At 45.2% G+C, this 20,943-nt stretch overlaps 1 protein-coding gene across 1 annotated transcript in view; it reads left to right on the forward strand.

The window, feature by feature from the left end:
* The first annotated feature begins 2,088 nt into the window (after positions 1-2,088).
* TRIM14 (tripartite motif containing 14) overlaps positions 2,089-20,943 on the forward strand; it is a 31,764-nt gene continuing 12,909 nt past the window's right edge. The window contains exons 1-5 of the mRNA XM_074953577.1: positions 2,089-2,478; positions 11,480-11,575; positions 14,861-15,094; positions 16,705-16,867; positions 20,053-20,145. Of these exons, the coding sequence (XP_074809678.1) occupies positions 2,089-2,478; positions 11,480-11,575; positions 14,861-15,094; positions 16,705-16,867; positions 20,053-20,145 (976 nt within the window). The remainder of the gene's footprint in view (positions 2,479-11,479; positions 11,576-14,860; positions 15,095-16,704; positions 16,868-20,052; positions 20,146-20,943) is intronic.

A 20,943-nucleotide genomic window follows, 5' to 3' on the forward strand; every position in this document is an offset into this window, starting at 1 on the left:
ATACTCTGAGGTTCAGCAGCTCTGCTAACTAGCCATATGCACTTCATAGAAAAGGATGTGCTTTACTAATCTCTGATTAGCCAAGTAGCTTCTGACCACTTTCACTCCATATTCTCATTAGTTTATGGTATTCTTTCTGCTCTTCTGTGTGTCCTCATCTTCCTGCAGGCACTGACTACCTATACCATATACCAATTTGGTGTCTAAGGCCCCAGTCCTTTAAACACTTGTGAACATGCATAACTTTACTCATGTGAGTAATGCATGTGTGTTTTCTGAACCAGGGCCTAATTTTCTATTTTCAGCATAAGATTTTGGTTCAATCTTCAGGTGTCTGTGTAAGTCCCTCGTGAAGCCATTTTGGCCGCTACTTGTTCCTTCCCCTTGCTCCTTTGGAGGAACTGAATTCTGCTTTTCCTTAGTGATCAGGTGTTTTAGGATTCTCCCACCTCTTTCACACTCATTAATTTTAATACTCCTTTCTAGTACTACACAATAATTGCATTTGACCATTGCATTGCTTCATTCTGTGAGCCTGCTTCTGATTTTGATGAATTCATGTAGCTTGGGGTGAGTGGTATCAGACTTCCCTATTATTCTTTGTCAATTCTCTATTAGGAAGTAGATTTAGGATTAGTAGGTAGATTTGGATCTATTAGATCTTTGTTAGTTTTTCTACATTCTGGGTTCTACATAAACTCTTTGCATGTCTGTCTGTATTTGTTACTTAACAGACATTTGTGGGTGTAGTCTCGTGACTGTGTGGTTTCCTGTTATCTTACTGACTTTTTCCATGTGTGCAAGTCCTCTTAAAGACTTATTGGTCCTGATTCTTATTGAAACTTAGGCCCCTTTACTATTGCTCGGCTAGTGCAAAGGGGCCTTATTTACAGCCAGGCCCATTTATGCTCCTAGAGTGGCACAGAAGTCCCTTAGTGTCAATGTAAATCAGGTCAATTGTGGATACTTGTGCACATCTTCCCATACTGAGGAAGCACAGAGATGACTAAAAAGGATGTTTGGAAATTCCATTAATATAAATCCTATGTTGGGATGGAAGGATAGCTGGATTTAGAGACTAGGAGCAGGAATGTCTGTGAGGATGTTTGAATACAATACAGATGTGTCTGATAGGGGCCTATATTATACCTGGAACAGTAACATTCAGACTAGGAATGTAGGAATTGCCAAACTGGTTCAGGCTCATGGTCATCTAGTCCAGTATCCTGTCTCTTGCAGGGGCCAGCACTGGACACTTCAAAGAAACATGTAAGAACCCCTCCGTGAGCCCCCTGTAGGGCTCATCCTGATATCTGGGGGGTTATATATGGGCTTAACCCCTGAAGCATGAACATAGTATCTCTTGCAAAAATCCGTTAGCATTAATTAGGATAACTCAGGTTATTCTTTTTGTGGAGAGTCTCTACCCTAGAAGGGGTTTGCCAGTGTCGCTATCTGGCAACTCCCTGTAGTGGAGACGCAGTTTATACCTGCAACCGATTGGATGGTATCATTTATACCAGTTTCCCCAGTGGAACAAGCTCTATCTAGGAAACGATTCTGTTACCAGTATGACCGTGTTTCCAGGGGGAGCGTAGCCCTAACAACTATGGCAATGCCAGCAAAGCGGTTTGTTCAGAGCAGGCCCAAGGGGGGCCCAGGCTGTTAGGGACGCCGTTTTGTGGCAGGCGCTGGGCAGATTTGACAAGGAGGGGCGCAGGGCGGCCTTCAGCCCCTTGCAAGGATCCCCCACCACCGCCAGCTCGCTCCAATAGTAGGCGCTGGGGCCCTGTTTCCTCTCCAAGGGCTTGTCCACGCAGGGCCCAGAGAAAGGCTTTCACTCTGATCTGGGACCCGGCTTTTAGCGTGGGCGCCCGGGGGCCTGGGTTGGCCCCCCAGCGCTGCGGTGAGGCCGGGCCCGCGAAGAGCGGCCTCTCCCGCCGCAGACCTGCCCCGGGTCCGGCTGGGACCCGGGGGCGAGGCCCAGCGCGCTCCGCGGCCTGAGGCGGGGCCGCCCCCGCGGGCCCGCCCCCTCCGGCCGGCGAGTTTTGGTTCCCAGGTCCGGCGGGAAGGCGGCGCAGCCTGGCCATGGCGCAGCCCGAGTCCCAGCGCGGCGCCTCAGCCCTGGGGGAGCCGGGCCCCCGGTGCGACCTGTGCCCGGCGGGGCAGCGCGGCGCGGCGGAGTGGAGCTGCCTCACCTGCCTGGCCTCCTACTGCGGGGCCCACGCGCGGCCGCACCTCGGGGAGCCCGGCGGGGCGCCCGCCTTCCTCGGGCACCGGCTGGGCCCGGCCGGGGAGGCGGCGGCCGAGCTGTGGGCGCTGCGGGAGCGCGGCCGCTGGTGCCCCGAGCACCGGGAGCGGCCCCTGGAGCTGTTCTGCGCCGACTGCGCCCTCTGCGTGTGCGCCCTGTGCCCGGTGCTGGGCGCCCACCGCGGCCACCGCGTCAGCCTGCTGGGCCAGGCCGTGCAGGGCACCAAGGTAACGGGGGGGCGTGTATGGACCGGGCCGGGACCCTCTATGGACCGGGCTCCTGCCTGGCGTCTGCCCCTCTCTGGCCTGGGCACGGGCCCCTGCCTGGTGCTTCATCCTCTTTGCACTGGGCGTAGTGCCTGGCCCTGGCTCACCCGGCACAGCCCTGCCTGGTACCCAGCTGTGTAGAGGGGCCCATCCCCCTGCATTGCCCCCGCTCTGAGTTACTGTGGGTGGAGGACAGGGAGCCCGGGTGTTTTTGGTGTTGTGAGGTTGTAGGGCTCCCTGGGGGGAGAGCAACCCAGGGCCACCCCCAGGAGCCCCAACCCAGGAAGCCTGCTTTGTAATGACCATTGACCGGGGAAGGTTCCATGTGGTGATCTGCTGGCAGGCTGCATTTGGGAAGCACCGTGCATCCCTTTCTTAAGGAGGTTGTTTAATAATTCTGATTCTGTGACTGTAAAGAGCATGTTAAGTGGGTCTCCTTCATGCCTCAGATACCCTTTAAGCCGAAAAAGCCCTCCATCCCCCAGTCACTGAAACAGTTTTCCTTACACTTTCCAGAAAAGTTACTCTTGGGTTGGAAAGTTTCAGATTCAAAGCAGAATTTTTCAGAAAGATCTAAGCAAGTGAAAATGGGGGAGGAAAGAATAGTTATCATATTCAGAGGGTTTCAAAATATGAACCCCAGCGTTCTCAAGTTAAAATACTATGGTCCTGTTTCGCCACTGCTTTGCGCTTTGTGTCATTTACACCTAAGTAAAAGGAGTGCAAAGTGGGGTCAAATGCTACTAGCTATTCTGAGATGCTAGAGTTTGACGTGTACTTTGCACCGATGAAAATGACTCTTGCAAAGAACTTGGCAGTGGAGAATCAATCCTTTGGACTAGAATCAATCCGGCTGCTTACTTTGATGCTGAAATGGGAGCCTGAGCTCTTTTGAACATCTGGCTCCTGATTGTGAGTGCTCTTTGGAACGTCTGGCCCTAAATATCTAGCCTCTGCTGACATCTGCTGGTTTCTTGGTGATAGAGATTTCATTTTTTGGCTGTGGATTCAGCAGAAGAGAAAGAGGCACTCTCCAGGACATGGCATCAATACATAGGCTTTGTCTACCCTGCCAAGTTGTCGACAAAACTTTTGTCTTTCATGGGTGCTTAATCCCCCTGCAAAAGACAAAAGTTTTGCCACGGCAAGTGGCAGTATACTCCTGCCGACAAACTGAATGCTGCTCGCGGGGGTGGAAGTATTTTGTCTGCAAAAGTGACGACAAAGAGCATTTACACATGCCGATTTTTAGCAACAGGGCTGTGTCTACACAGCCCTGTCGTTAAAAGCTGTTTGGTGTAGACAAGCCCTAAGTGTAATTGGTGAGCTCAGACATTGGCACACTAGCCTGGGTTCTGGCACTGTAACCCCCTAATTTCCATCCAAGCTGTCTCTTCTGACAGCATAGTCAAATATGCAGACTGAATACACTGCTGGTCAAAATTTTGTGTTGCTGTGCAAGATGGGCTCCTGCCATTCGTATTGGAGACAGTGTTTTAGCAATGCTCCTGAAGCAGTGTGGTTATTTTGTTTAGCCTCTGTAAGAAGTGAAGACCTCACAAGCAAATGTATGCTAGGACTCAAATCAGAGCATTGCAGAAATGTTCTCCAGGCAGTTCTGAGTACTCACTTATGACCAGTGCTGCAGTGTGCATGCGTGCGCCCTTGTGCTTGGATTTGAAGCAGGCGGAATGGCATATGTGGCAGGAAATTCTGCCCTCTCGGGGATTCCACTGGATCATAGAATCATAGGACTGGAAGGGACCTCGAGAGGTCATCTAGTCCAGTCCCCTGCACTCAAGGCAGGACTAAGTATTATCTAGACCATCCCTGACAGGTGTTTGTGTAACCTGCTCTTAAAAATCCCCAATGACGGAGATTCCACAACCTCCCTAGGCAATTTATTCCAGTGCTTAATCACCCTCACAGGAAGTTTTTCCTAATGTCCAACCTAAACCTCCCTTGCTGCAATGTAAGCCCATTGCTTCTTGTCCTGTCCTCAGAGGTTAAGAAAAAAAAAATTTCTCCCTCCTCCTTGTAACAGCCTTTTATGTACTTGAGAACTGTTATCATGTGCCCCCTCAGTCTTCTCTTTTCCAGACTAAACAAACCCAATATTTTCAATCTTCCCTCACAGGTCATGTTTTCTAAACCTTTAATCATTTCTGTCGCTCTTCTCTGTATTCTCTCCGATTTGTCCACGTCCTTCCTGAATAGTGGCGCCCAGAACTGGACACAATACTCCAGTTGAGGCCTAATCAGCGCTGAGTAGAGCGGAAGAATTACTTCTCGTGTCTTGCTTACAACACTTCTGCTAATACATCCCATAACGATGTTTGCTTTTTTTGCAACAGTGTTAGACTGTTGACTCGTATCTAGCTTGTGATCCACTATGACGCCCAGATCCCTTTTCGCAGTACTCTTTCCTAAGCAGTCATTTCCCATTTTGTATGTGTGCAACTGATTGTTCCTTCCTAAGTGGAGTACTTTGCATTTGTCCTTATTGAATTTCATCCTGTCTACTTCAGACCATTTCTCCAGTTTGTTCAGATCATTTTGAATTTTAATCCTATCCTCCAAAGCTCTTTCAACCCCGCCCAGCTTGGTATCGTCCGCAAACTTTATAAGTGTACTCTCTATGCCATTATCTAAATCATTGATGAAGATATTGAACAGAACTGGACCCAGAACTGATCCCTGCGGGATCCCACTTGTTATGCCCTTCCAGCATGACTGTGAACCACTGATAACTGCTCTCTGGGAATGGTTTTCCAACCAGTTATGCACCCACCTTATAGTAGCTCCATTTAGGTTGCGTTTCCCTAGTTTGTTTATGAGACGGTCATGCGAGACCGTATCAAAAGCTTTACTAAAGTCAAGATATACTACGTCTACTGCTTTCCCCCCATCCACAAGGCTTGTTACCCTGTCAAAGAAAACTATCATGTTGGTTTGACATGATTTGTTTTGACAAATCCATACTGACTGTCACTTATCACCTTATTATCGTCTAGATGTTTGTAAATTGATTGCTTAATTATTTGCTCGATTATCTTTCCGGGTACAGAAGTTAAGATGACGGGTCTGAATTACTGGTCAGGAAGACTCGATTTAATCATGGATTTCTTCATAAAGGTGCATTCTGGAATATGCCGCTCAAACAGTTTCAATTTTGTTTGTACTGCCTGTCCCTCCCTTCTCACATTTATCTCCAGACTTCTTCTCCTTGTTCAGATCTATTCTGCCCCACCAATCTTTTATTCATTGAACTTTTTGAAATTTTGCACTTTTAAAGAGAGGCAAGGGATTGACTCTGTGTTCACAAATTTGCAGCGGGACAATAAGGTTGAGGTCTGTTATTTCTCACCTCTGTATATTTATTTATTTATTTTCAAACATTTTTGTTGTTAACAAGCATGTTATCTCTGGAGACACAAATCCACAGTTTGAGAACTGCAAAACTAAGCATCTCTGATGGTATCTTCTAGACTGAGCACTGAGTCCCATTGGGTAGATAGAAAGATTAACCTAAATAATCTATACAGAAGCCTCAGGAACCCCATAAAATTGGGTCCCTAGTCCATGAACTATTGGAACTCGTTTACAAAACTTTCTTAAACATTACATGAATATATTGTCTCATACTATAGAATTAGAATTTATAATCCCTATTCCATGATGAGATATCTTTGAGCTATAATGTATCTTAATTAAAACTATCTTTTTCCTCAAAAAGCATTTATCAAAAAAATCTGATTTAAATAAAAAAAAATCCGATTTTTTAATTTTTTTTTTTTAAATCATTGATTTTTATCCACCCTGCTTTGATGGCAGATTACTCCTGTGCCCTAATCAGAGGTCTAATGGGACTTCTTTTCCTCTGCCCACAGAGGCCAAGAATTTCAAGCCTGAGTGCCTAAAGTTTAGGCTCCTAAATCCATGCCTAGCTGTTTAAGTAAGTAGTTTGACTTTCAGCAGCATCAAGCCAGGCCGCTTAGATACCTAAATATGGACCCAGGGGTTTAACTTTAGGCAACCAGCTTTGAAAATCTTAGTCAGAAGAGACAGTGGTGTCCATGTTGGCCAAACAACGCAAGGTCCTACACTCAACTTGATAGCATTTCTCTGTTTGTCTGCATATAACACAATAATTTTTGAACACTGCATCTGATCTCTTCCAAAACTTCAGGGAAAATTCTAGGCCTCAGTGGGCAGAAGCCTATTGATTTTGATAAAAATTGGAAAATGAGAACAGGGAAATAAGAAACCCACGGAGCCTCTGGCATGCATATCCCTTAGCTTTAAACAGGTCTGTAATTGTCTATAGATCAAAGAACTAAAGAATTAACACCTTTCAGCATAACAATGCGGCATGCCTCTGTCTCAGCTCTACCCTTCCTCCCAATGCAGTTTCAAATGTCAGCACCCTGAATGACCAATTTCCAGACAGAAAGGAAAGAAATAATGTAACTATTGACAAGTTATACACATGGATAATTTGAGGGGGATAAGAGAAGAGCACCTAGATGACCTAGTTTTGGGGGGATGGAGGGATGTAAGGAAATCGGCAGGTGTATAGAACATGCCGATCTAATGGTAACTCTTCTGTTTTGTCCTAGTGCGGAGCACTGCTATTAAAAAGCACCCATTTCAGAGGGAGCACTTATATCACAAATATTTGAAACTGGGGCTCTTCAGTCTAGCAGAGAAAGGTATAACAGTCTTATGGCTGGAAGTTGAAGCTAGACAAATTCAGACTGGAAATAAGGTGTGAATTTTTAACAGTGAGAATAATTAACAATTGGAACAATTTACCAAGGGTCGTGGTAGAGTCTCAATGACTGGCCATTTTAAAATCAAGATCGGATGTATTTCTAAAAGATCTGCTCTAGGAATTATTTGGGGGCAGTTCTCTGGCCTGTGTTACACAGGAAGACAGACTAGATGATCCCAGTGGTCCCTTCTGGCCTCGGAATCTATGAATGAATCACTGTGTGTGCAATGAGCTCAGCCTGCAGAAGCAATGAAGTGCAGGACATCCTGTACCAGATACAGCCAAGTGGTTATTTTCTCATTCACTCCAATAAAATGTTAATTGGATTTGGTTTGTTTTAAACAGAGCATTGGTTATAGACATGGACTATAAGGTGGATAGACAGCTGGCAAGATCAGGGATCTCAAACTCAAATCACCACAAGGGCCACATGAGGACTAGTACATTGTCCCGAGGGCCGCATCACTGACACCTTTTAATACTAAGATACAAAAGCCCCTACCTCTGCTCCCGGCATTTGAAGCATGTCAAAACATTCATATTTGTGTTACTGTCACCCACCGTAAGCCTTAACTTTATATGTATATTAGGGTAATTCTGCTCCTCTTTTCACTCTCTCTAGCTCATTTCTTTCTCTGTGTGTTTTCACATCACAAGTTAAAACTCTGCTTTATCTCCAAAACTGCAACATGTCCATTTCAGAGTCCACTGAAGTTCCCAATGCTCAAGGCCACACTTTTGGGAGTTTTCAATGGCATGATGTTTACTGCTATTAACTTTGATTGTTAAAGGTTTCTGAATCCCTTATCATGCTGTATTATTAGAGTGAAAGTAACAACGTGAAAGGGTTACTTGGGACATGGTATATCTCTTACGTTTAAAATCACAATTTAAGCTGTTAATAGGTTTTAAAAAAAAACCAAACACAACTTAAGGGCCTCATCATACAAACAGTTACTCATGACTCCTGTAGGAATCCATGTGGAGTGGGGTCTCTATGAATTCTGGGAACAGGCTGATGGGGAGATTTTTCAAGCCACAAAAGGGCAGATAGGCACCCAGGCCCAGATTATAAAACGTATTTAGGCGTAGCTGTGCTCGGCATCGCAACACCTAACTGAGTTAGGAATCTAAATCCTGTCATTGATGGAATTTAGACTTCGAAGTGCCTAACTTCCTTTTGAAAATGAGATCTCGGCTCCTAAGTGAGATCGGTGTTCAGCAACGCGGAGTGCAGCAACACCTGAACAGCTTGAACCGTCTGGGCCCTGATGCCCATTGACTTCCAATGGGAGCTGGCTGCCTTCGAAAACCTCCACCTTAATCTCTGAGGGCCAGATCTCAGACCCTTACTCATGGGGAGCAGTACTTTACTCTGCAAATAGCCTCACTGAAATCACCAGGGCTCCTCACAGAGTAAGGTACTAACCAGTGTAAGGTTTCAGAGGGGTAGCTGTGTTAGTCTGTATCAGCAAAAAAAACAAGGCGTACTTGTGGCACCTTGGAGACTAACAAATTTATTTGGGCATAAGCTTTCGTGGGCTAAAATCCACCTTTTTTTAGCCCACGAAAGCTTATGCCCAAATACATTTGTTAGTCTCTAAGGTGCTACAAGTACTCCTCTTTTTTTTTTAACCAGTGTAAGGATATCAAAATCTGACCTGAATTAGTAAATGTAGTTCAGCCAGTAAACAAAGACATACTTTAAAATATTGAACCATGTTAGGAAAAAAATCAATATCTATCCTTTTTTAAATTACTCACCATTGCTATGTCTTACAATCATAGAATCATAGGGTTAGAAGGGACCGCAAGAGTCATCTGGTCTAACCTCCTGCCAAGATGCAAGATTTAGAATCATAGAATATCAGGGTTGGAAGGGACCTCAGGAGGTCATCTAGTCCAGCCCCCTGCTCAAAGCAGGACCAATCCCCAATTAAATCATCCCAGCCAGGGCTTTGTCAAGCCTGACCTTAAAAACTTCTAAGGAAGGAGATTCTATCACCTTCCTAGGTAACGCATTCCAGTGTTTCACCACCCTCCTAGTGAAAAAGTTTTTCCTAATATCCAACCTAAACCTCCCCCACTGCAACTTGAGACCATTACTCCTTGTCTTGTCATCTTCTACCACAGAGAATAGTCTAGAACAATCCTCTTTGGAACCACCTCTCAGGTAGTTGAAAGCAGCTATCAAATCCCCCCTCATTCTTCTCTTCTGCAGACTAAACAATCCCAGTTCCCTCAGCCTCTCCTCATAAGTCATGTGTTCCAGACCCCTAATCATTTTTGTTGCCCTTCGCTGGACTCTCCAATTTATCCACATCCTTCTTGTAGTGTGGGGCCCAAAACTGGACACAGTACTCCAGATGAGCCTCACCAATGTCGAATAGAGGGGAACGATCACGTCCCTTGATCTGCTGGCTATGCCCCTACTTATACATCCCAAAATGCCATTGGCCTTCTTGGCAACAAGGGCACACTGCTGACTCATATCCAGCTTCTCGTCCACTGTCACCCCTAGGTTCTTCTCTGCAGAACTGCTGCCTAGCCATTCGGTCCCTAGTCTGTAGCGGTGCATTGGATTCTTCCGTCCTAAGTGCAGGACCCTGCACTTATCCTTGTTGAACCTCATCAGATTTCTTTTGGCCCAATCCTCCAATTTGTCTAGGTCCCTCTGTATCCTATCCCTACCTGCCACCGTATCTACCACTCCTCCTAGTTTAGTATCATCCGCAAATTTGCTGAGAGTGCAATCCACACCATCCTCCAGATCATTTATGAAGATATTGAACAAAACCGGCCCCAGCACCGACCCTTGGGGCACTCCACTTGATACCGGCTGCCATCCAGACATGGAGCCATTGATCACTACCCGTTGAGCCCGACAATTTGATGTGTCTAAACCAGTCAAGACAGATGGCTAACCACACTCCTTTTGAAAACCTTCCATGAAGGATCTTCCATGACTTCCCTAGACACTTTGTTATATTGTCCTACTGTTCTTACAGTGAGGAAGTTTATCCTGAGATTTAATCTAAATCTGCTATGCTGTAGTTTGAACCCATTGCCTCTTCCTCTGTTGCAGTTTTCCTCCATCTTTTATATGGCAGCCTTTCAAGCATTTGAAGACTGCTATCATGTCCCCCCCCTTAATCTCCTCTTTTCCAAACTAAACATACCCAGTTCCTTCAGCCTTTTCTCATATGGCTTGCATTCCATCCCTCTAATTATCTTTGTCACTTCCTTCTGGCTCCTTTCCAATTTCTCTACATCCTTTCTAACAGCGGTGACCATCCTATTTACAGCATGCTCGTAGCTGCCTATCCTAAACAACCCTATTGAGGAACAGGGCTGGTATGTAAAGGAAAATCTGCCAGAATAAATTTGCTTAATCTTCAAATAAAATTTGGTTATAATACAGCCTCTATGCCAGTGGTTCTCAAAGCCGGTCCGCCGTTTGTTCAGGGAAAGCCCCTGGTGTGCCGGACCGGTTTGTTTACCTGCCACATCTGCAGGTTTGGCCGATCGCGGTTCCCACTGGCTGCGGTTCACCGCTCCAGGCCAATGAGGGCTGCGGGAAGGCGGCCAGCACGTCCCTTGGCCCGCGTTGCTTCCCGCAGCCCCCATTGGCCTGGAGTGGCGAACTGTGGCTAGTGGGAGCCGCGATCAGCTGAACCTGCGGACACGGCAGGTAAACAAACTGGTCCGGCATGCCAGGGGCTTTCCCTGAACAAGTGGTGGATTGGCTTTGAGAACCACTGGTCTATACTATGTCCTAGAGCAGAAAACATCTATTGCAACTGAAAAGTGTGACACACATTCACTGGATTTTGAATCCAGGCAATAGTTCCCTGGGTGATTTTTCCAAATGAAAATGCTCAGCTGGGATCCTTTAACTGCTAAACACATATGCAGGTGGTATTATTTCTGTCTGAGCAAGAATAGAGATTTCAGGGTGAAAAACAGGCTTTCCCAGTAAGTTTTCCTGTGTCTTGCAGAAGTGATATCAGATGGGCAGCTTCAATATTCAAATACGTGATCTTGTTAACAAGTATCGATATTTACCTTGTATAAACACGCGATCTGGGGAGTTTCTGACTACATTTTTCTGCTGTAGAAAGAAAAATGGATAATTACATTTGTAACCATTGTTTATGACCAAGTATGTATTTTATTTTACATGAACAGGAATTCATGACAAGGTACTTGAAGGAGCTAGAATTGAAAAAGAAACAGGAAGTTGGCAATATAAGACATATAGAACAAGCTGTTAATGACCTTAAGGTAAAGTGGAAACTTGCTTATTAATCAGGGAGTAGCAGCTTTCAGATGCCACCCACGCTGCAGCCTAGACAGCTGCTCAATCACAAGCATGGTTTTCTAGAGCAAAAGTAAATTTGCTGTCAAGTTTATCTTGTAAATGTTGTGATTAACTTCTCTGTTCCCAGTATTTTGTTACCTGGCAAAGGGCTTGTCTGTGTGGGAAGACTATATAGGTATAAGTAAGGTATGACTATAAACCGCTGTAGTTATGTCAGTATAACCAACTATGTGGACACCCATAGAAGAGGGCCTATTAGCAGTTTAGTTTGTCACTTTGGGAGCGTGTGATGGGTGTTCCCGGGGTGCAACCTGGAACTGGGGTACCGCTGAGCACTCTGTCTCACCAGCCTGGGTTCCTTCTCACACTGTGACAAGCTGCAGACCCCTCCAGGTCTTGAACTCACACAAACATTCATGGACAGGGACACACCCGAGTCATATGAATGCTTTTGCCAGTCATTCATGAACCAACAATAGAGAGGCCTCAGCCAGTTCCCCCCAGCCTAGGACCCCAGAATTGTACCGTCTTGCCCTGGTCAAAAGCCTTACCAGTGTAAGTTTATTAACCAGTCCGCCCCTCCCTCAATATGGAAGGAACATGGCACAAGCTTTTTGTTAACTGAGCTAAGATTTTTCATACACTTCATTCAAACCACACTGTTTTTAGGTAAAATGTAAAACAAATGTATTAACTACGGAAAAAGAGATTTTAAGTGATTATAAGTAATAAGGGTACAGATCAAAGTAGATTACTTAAGAAATAAAACAAAATCGCAATCTGAGTTCTGTTAACTAGCCAGGATTTGAATCAAGCCGTGTCTCACCCTGATAGTACAAACACTTTCAGACATAGGCAGGAATCCACCTTTCCTGCCTGGGACCCCCTCCCCAGTCAAAGTCTTTGTCCTCTAGTCATGTTTCCAGGTGTTGAGTTGTGGGGAGTGTGAAGCCAAGTGATGATGTCCCTTCCCCTCTTTCATAGCTTCTGCCATGTGGAGGGAACTTCATTGTCCCAAACAAAGCTTCCAGCCCAGTTTGTGGGAAAAGTGCAGGCACAAGATGGAGTCCAGTGTCACGTGATCTAGTCACATGCCCTTGCATGCTTCGATGAGTCATAGCAGCCGTTATCCATATATTGGCTGAAAAGTTCACAGGAAGGCCCATGGGTGTGGATAAGCTTCTGACATCTGTTGTGTTTCTTAATGGACCGTCACTTTGAACAGTCCACTCACAATGTGCTGGCTACACTGGATGTAAACTACCTTGGGGGGTGTCATCTCTGGAGCAAACACATTTGAAATAGTGATACATAGTCAATATTTATAACTGCAGATACAATGACAACACATACAATCCAACAGGATATTAATGTTCAACAGATCAAGACTTTTAGAATGATACCTCACAGGGCATACTTTGTACAAATCATATTATAATCCTCTCACCATTGTAAATATGAGGGCACCAGGGCATTGCTTTGGGGTACAGTGTGTCACAGAGGGCTTTAAACTCAACTGAAAAAAGCCAGTCTTGCAGAATAAGAGTGCCCACATGGGGAGTTATACCTGTTTAACTGTACTGGTTTAATTGTTAAAAGTTTCCCATGCAGACAAGCCCAATGTCTTTCCTCACACAATGCAGAGTCAACCTGTGGAACTCCTTGCCAGAGGATGTTGTGAAGGCCAAGACCATAACAGGGTTCAAAAAAGAACTAGATACATTCATGGAGGATAGGTCCATCAATGGCTATTAGCCAGGATGGGCAGGAATGGTGTCCCTGGCCCCTGTTTGCCAGAGGCTGGGAGTGGGCAATGGGGGATGGATCATTTGATGATTACCTGTTCTGTTCATTCCCTCTGGGGCACCTGGCACTGGCCACTGTTGGATACCAGGTTAGATAGACTTTTGGTCTGTCCCATTAAGGACGTTCTTATGTTCAATGTCAAATAGCAATCATAATCAAACTGATACAGAGGGCTTGTCTACACTACAGAGTCATGACCAGTATAGCAATGCTGGCAGCGCCCCCTAGCATAGACGCAGCATAGCCAACAGAAGGAGTTCTTCTGATGGTATAGCTACGCCACCTCCCAGAACGACATTAGCTAAGCTGAGAAAAGCATTCTTCCATCGGGATAGTTGTGTACCCCAGAGTGTTTGCTGGCATAGCTACATCGGCTGGGGGGTGGGGGTGGGGGGTAATTTTTTTCACACTTCTAGTGAACGTAGCTGTGCTCGCAAACTGGGCGTAGTGCAAATTAAGCCATAGACCCATATTGTCTGTTGTTAGGGAGAATTAGCCAACCACTGCCTGCCTCAGAGTGACATCATAGCTGTGCCACAGAACAGTGTATTTTCTGTAGGCACCTGCGCATGGTGCTAGCAGATGCAGGGGCTCTCCTGAAACAGAAATCCTGCCCCTAGTTTCAATTCTGCAATCAGCCACTTGTTAGTGGGAGCGGAACATATGTATCTGGGAGAGCTGTACTGAAATAATTACAAACAGCAAATGATGAACCTCCTCAGCTGGTGTAAATTGATGTAGCTCTGTTGAAGTTAATGGAGCTACACTGATTTACATCAGGTGAGGATCTGACTCCAATAAAAACAGGAAACTATTACTAATTCTATGTGGAGAACTGTCGTTGTACTCAGCCCTGTACAGGTAGAAATGGTCCCGGGCACTTACACTCTGAAAGCATCTCCATAGTGTAGCCAGCAAATGGCTATCAGTGCAATCTGGAGACCTTTCCACGTTGGTTTGGACATTGACTCCGGCTGTCCCTCACATTAAGATGCCCTCGTTCCAACAATTCTTCTTACCTAACTTGTTTGATAATGGGACATAAAATATTCCCTTTCAAGCATACACAGAAATCCAGTTCCCACATCTGCCAGACTTCTGGAGTCTGCCTGATGTCACTCCAGACACTGCTAGCTAAGGGCTAGATTCTGATGCCCTTTCTCACAGTGAGTAATATCTTACTGTGTGAGTAGTCCCACTGAAGTTAAGATGCTGTCAATGAGAGTAAGGGTATCAGAATCTGTCCCTGAGCCTTTTCACCCAGGACAAAAGCAGGAAAACCCCAAACAAGTGTGGTTGTCTGGACTGTGGCTGGACTATTTTTGTAAAGGAAAGCTACAGATCAGTAAAACTTTGTGGGAATGTAATTTTTAAAGTCTGACAGAGAAACATTGGAGACGCTTATACTCAGAATGTGTCTGCCATTCTGTTTTTATTTGTAGGCACACGCCTCGGCTAGTAAAGCATCTCTGGCAGGGAAGTTCACTGAACTCCGGCTACTGCTTGATGAAGAGGAACAGCTGACAAAAAAATTCATAAATGAGAAGACTCAGCGGGCCCTCATGATGTATGATCAGCAGACAGCGTCATGTCAAGAACGAATTCAAATCATAGAGAGCTTTTCAGACCGAGTCAGGGAGATCCAACAGCAAAGTGATCCCATTCAGTTATTACAGGTAGTAGTGTACTCTCTTTCTGCCTCTGACATTTAATGGTGAACCACTTTGGAGGCTTATTGTATTTGCTTCTGTAGATATATACGTACAAAGTGCCTTATCCTCTCTTTCCCCCTATTACTGCCTCTCTGTTTTGCCTCTCTGAATAGTCTAGCTCCTGCCCTTCCGGTTAGTAACCCACATAGTCACGGTTCCACCTTTAGACTGGGTTTAGAATGCAGGGGTTCTCGCAACAAAATTTTTGGTGACCTCAGAGTTCGGCCACCAACCCTTGCTGGTAGCCACTCTGACAATTTTTCCTAAAATACCTAATTAACTTTAGGAAAAACAAATAAATGTGTACATATATACGTCCAAATCGTTGTAATTTATTTATGTAGGAGTTTTTTGCAAACTCAATAATGAAAACAATGTACAGTTGTCTCTGTTCTTTACTGGACCTAAACTGAATAGAAACACAGATAAGGTGCTTTTGCATGTTGTTGTCTTTTGTGTTGGTGGTGGTAGTTTCTTTGCATTTTTGGTTGCTTTTTTTTTTTTTTTTTTTTTTCCTAGTTAGCTGGGAGGCAGTGAAAAGCGATATTAATGAACCTATAAATATCACCTTTCACAGCAGACTTAATTTGTCCCCCAGCTTGCCAGGGCTGAGTAAGCCCTGGATGGGAAGGTGGGTAGGGAGGCAGTGGGGGCCGGGGCAATGGGTGGGTGAGGGGTAATGGGAGGCAGCGGGGGGCCAGTGGCAATGGGGAGGGTGGTGAGCCCAGGACCAGTGCCGAAAGCCTGGGGCCAGCAGTAATGCAGGGGGAGATTGAGCCTGGGGCCAGAGCCCGAAGCCCAATGGCTGGATCCTGGGGTCCTACGGCTGGGGGCGCGGCCAAAGCCCAGGGTCTGAAGAGGCAGCGGGGGTCAGGGGTGATGGGCAGAATGGTGGGGCTGGGGGATTGAGCCCCTCCACCCCACCGCAATCACCACCCAGGAGGCTGTGGCCAGAAGAAATGCCCCTACGGCGGCATTTGAGAAATGCTGGTTTAGATCACCTGGATCTTTACCATTAAGTAAAAGAGAGGGGCTAAATTGTACCCATTTTTCGAATATCCCTGTACCTTTTTCCAAGGTCAACACCTCCAGCCCCCTCCCTGTGCCACTTCACTTTAGGCACCTGAAGAGGAGCTGAGCTCTTGGCAGTCTGGCCTATGCATGCTGCAGGGGTAGAAAATTTAGGAGCCTGCCCTTGTATTTTCTGCACTCAACCCTAACAAGGCTATAGGCAGGCCAAATTCCCTTCGTAATTCAACATTTCCTCCAAGATTGCAGTAGTATCCAGCTCTAGACCACCAGAGGAACTCCTTACACTGGGATGCAGAGTGGCTGCACCAGCACTTGGGCCATTGCTGTTGCTTTAAGCAGGCCAAACATGGGGAGAATTAAAGGGCTTGGTTATTATGGACAGACGGTTTTGCTGATTGTTTTTGATTTTTCCCTGCATGCTGGAGAAAGAGAGTGCAGATTTGTGGCTCCACCTCAGCTTTTGAGCACAGGTGGGGGTTTGGAGAGGGAAGAAATGGCCAAAAGGTATTGCCTAACTCTAGGGTTTGATTTTGTGTCCACAGGACTACACAGCATCAAAAAAAGAAATACAGGAGCAGAGGGCTCCAGCGGAACAGTGGCACCCAGTGCCTATGTCATTTGAGCATGTTATGAACCATTACAGGGGCTTGGCAAGAGCTATTCAGTCTGTTGTGCAGAAACCTTTAGAAGCTCGACTTAAAGAAGGTACCTTTGACAGTGCCGTGTTTTTAACCCTTTCGATTTTGCAGCTTCATGCTGTCTGCTTATACTTTGTTCACTACTGGCACTCGGTAGTGCTCACAGGCAAACAGTCACTATGTAGCTGTAGTAAATGTAGCCAAGGGTAAATGCGGGTAACCTTTTACCCGCTTCTCATTTGGCGAGTAAGGAGTTTAGCTTAGGTTAGCTTTACCCACTTTGCCTTTTACCTTTACACCATTGCCAGGGAGTCAGTACAATCTGAACATGCAGTACTGTAGCTCATTTTACATGACACATGCAATGTGTGTCTGCCTGTCGCTGGCAGTTCTGCAAAACCTTATTGGTCTTGACTTTTCTGTTGCTCTTTTTGGCCAAACTTAAACCAAGGTGGGTTAGGTGCAGGTTCCATTTCCCAAAAGCCACCAGGATAAATGGTTCTAGCTTCGGCCTCTGCCTAGCTACAAAATACTGAAAATAGGGACTTAAGGCACAACGTGCTGGGAACTCTCAAATCCCAGTGTCTTCAGTGAGAGGAAAGGGTGTTGAGTGACAGCCCTTCAAAACGAGAGAGCCAGCTCACAGAACTTACTGCTGGGAAAGGCCTGTGAAAACCTCTGGTCCTTCAGTAGCGATGGAACTTACACTAAAAGAAAAGGAGTACTTGTGGCACCTTAGAGACTAACCAATTTATTTGAGCATAAGCTGTAGCTCACGAAAGCTTATGCTCAAATAAATTGGTTAGTCTCTAAGGTGCCACAAGTACTCCTTTTCTTTTTGCGAATACAGACTAACACGGCTGTTACTCTGAACCCGGAACTTACACTGTCACCTTGGGGAGACTGTTCCACAATCTCACTGTCAGGGAGTTTTTCTTGATAGCCTAAATTTTCATGTTACATTTTGTCCCATTGCTCTTAGGGCCCTAACTATTTCCGTTTCTGTCTTTGGGGCTGGCATCCTTCATGCATTTGTAATCTTGTGTCCTCCCTTTAATCGCCTAGGGTGACTGCAGCATGTGTAGACATACCCAAGCTAGCTTTGATCTAGCTAGCTCAAATAACAATAGCCCTGAAGACATGCAGCATGGGCTAGCTACTTGAATACATACACAGGGTCCCGGGTGGGCTTGTACAGCCATGCTGCTGCAGCTTCACTGCGATTATTGTGCGAGCTAGTTAGATCCAAGCCAGCTCCAGAGTGTTTACTCCTGCAGCAGTTACACTTCTGATTGTAATGCAGACATCTCCTCCTCCAAGCTAGCCATATGTAGCTTTTCTAATCTTTCCTCCTGAATCAGTCCCTTCATGTTTTTCCTGAGTTGTGAATAGTAATGTAGACCCCAGTAAGATGTTCCATTAATTCAGATTATTCCCAGAATTCCTTTGTATCTCACTGTAACCTATTGGTGAGTGTGTATGCCAGTCTCCCTCTGTGCCAATCCATAGAGACTACGAGTTGTTACAGCCCTCACATATACACTGTGCTACAGCCATCACATATACACTAAATACCATCTGCATGTTTAGGAACACTTTAAATGCATATGCAGCTGTGTTAGGGCAGGCAAGAGTACCTTGAGAAATGTCTCTCCTATAGCCTCACTAGCCTAGAGCAGTTGCTCATGCTCATTTCTCCTTTATTGTTTTTCACCACCCCACTCTCTGTGACAGCAGTGTAGAGCTTTCTGACCTTCTAAGTGCTTTAGCTAATCTAGTGATAAATACACACCCCTTCCCCCCTTTGTATTTTTCTACATAATGTCTGCCTGTCAGTATTGACATGCCTGCTGGGAGACTCCTCCTACACAGCTCCAGTGGCCAGAGCTCAGTAACATTTCTCATGCCTGTTTTCCGTGTTCCAAAGGGATGGCTATGCCAGGACACTTTATAGTCTTCCGCTTTTGTTTTGGATCAACTGTTTTCTGCCCTACTCTGTTTGTTAGACATGCCCCATGGCTGAGTTAACTCAAAGACCTCCCAGTTGCCCCCTTTTATTATTATTATTATTATTATTATTATTTATTATTCATGGCGTTATTTATTATATGTATTGCAGTAACACCTGTGAGCCCGTCATGGACCAGGACCCGCTGCGCTAGGCGCTGTACAAACACAGATCAAAAAGACAGTCCCTGCCCCAAAGAGCTTCAGATCTAAGTAATAACCTTCCTAGTTTAAAGTCCCCTAAGAAGGCTGCCTAATTTGAACCTAGGAGGCTCAGGCTCCTATCGCTGTACTATCTCACTCCTAATTACCCTGTGGCTAGCCCAGTGCGTAATACAAGGTTATACTCCGTAATACCTTTAAATAGCAGTGCTATAATAACAGATATTCTCCGCAGAGTATTGAATGCATTCTGAACTGTAACACTTTTTGAGCTAGTTTCTTTTGTTACATGTGGCTTATATGCATTTCTAAGGACAGACTACCCCTGGTGGAATATAGGGCCATGAAGAAAAATAACCTCCTCACCCCAGCCATATGGAAACCCCAACTGTTCATAGATTCATAGGTTATGAGGCCAGAAGGCAACATGAGATATCTAGTCTGACCTCTGGTATATCACTCGCCGCCCAGTTACCCCTGAGTTGACCCCGTTGTGAAAGATGCACTAGACAACACTGCGTCAAGTATAGCATGATACAACAGGATAGCTTCAGGAACAGTGGGGAATCCTGGAAGTTTATTGGTGATGTAATGAAGGGAATGAGCGATAGTACCATGTAACTGCCTTTGGGATCACAGCACCTTTGCATGAATCATCAACTGTCTGGCTACGTTCCATTTCCCAATCATCTGTATAGGGAGAATATGCTCTCTGGTTTGTTTGTTTTTTTCCTTGATGCTTAGAAACCAGAGATTCAGTCCTGTAGCATGATTAGTGGAGTGTGTTGCATACCAGACTCTCTACTGGGTGGCTCTGTTGTGTGTTATGCATATCCATGCTACCAAATGGACTTAGGGTGGGAAATAGAATTTTGTACAAAATAAACTCCTCTGCCACTAGTAAAGATAATTTATAGTAATTGTCAGCCAATCAACTTGGAAAAAGAGAATGTGACATTTTGCCTTCCCCAGGTTGCTGTTAGAATTTAAAGCACTTTTCCCTGCAAACTCCCCTTATAAGCAGCAGATACGTTCTTCTTGGGAAAACATTTTCTAAACACCCTCTTTTCATTTGTGCCTTAGACGTTTTCAGCAGCCTTAATGCCACGTCAAAGAAGGAGCCTGGTACGTTGCTGAAAACAATGTCTACAGTTGATCGATCGCTATTTTTAAAACGTAAGTAACATTAAACCAAATCAGACCCCTCTAGGGTGTCTCATGTCAGGAAACAAAAATTGCTGTCACTTTGAAAATTGTGACCCAGCATTTATATTTACATCTGCAAGCGTATGAACTGGCTAGTGTATCTAATGTAGCTTCTTTAGATATTCATATTCTGCACACCCTCATGATAGTTGCCTTTCTTAGGGCTTGTCTACATATGAAAGTTAATCTGGAATAAGGTAGGGTGTGAATTAATTAAACTCAGAATAAGGCACTGTTATTCTGGAATAAGAGCAGCCCCACATGGAGTTTATCAGGAATAACTCCCTGTTAGGGGGCTTATTCCTTCACCCACTTACTTTCCTGGTCCTTCTCGCATGAACAGAGAGCAACAATACCCGAAGTTCAAAGGTGCAAACAATTCAATGTTTATTGAGGTGAACTTCCAGCAAGCATGATTCCAGTTTCCTTCCTTAGTGTCCCCCTTCCCAGCTCTAAGAAGAAAAGGAGTACTAGTGGCACCTTAGAGTAGAGCCTTACACCTGTGTCCCTGTTCCCATTCCTGCCCTTAGCCAAACATGATTCCAATTTCCCCACCCCCATTCCCTGTTCCCATTTCACCCACCCACTTCCTGATTGACTGCAGACTATATAGTAAACCTTGAGTTCAGCTTAGCGATACCTTAACCAATCATTTTACTGCAATTTAACTAACCAATCCTAATATATTGTAACATGATTATTTAACCAAGTATATCCCACCACCTTAATTAGTTTACACCCAGCAAAATTAATTATACAGCAGACAGA

This window comes from Natator depressus, chromosome 5 (assembly GCF_965152275.1).
Source record: "Natator depressus isolate rNatDep1 chromosome 5, rNatDep2.hap1, whole genome shotgun sequence".
Taxonomy (NCBI): domain Eukaryota; kingdom Metazoa; phylum Chordata; order Testudines; family Cheloniidae; genus Natator; species Natator depressus.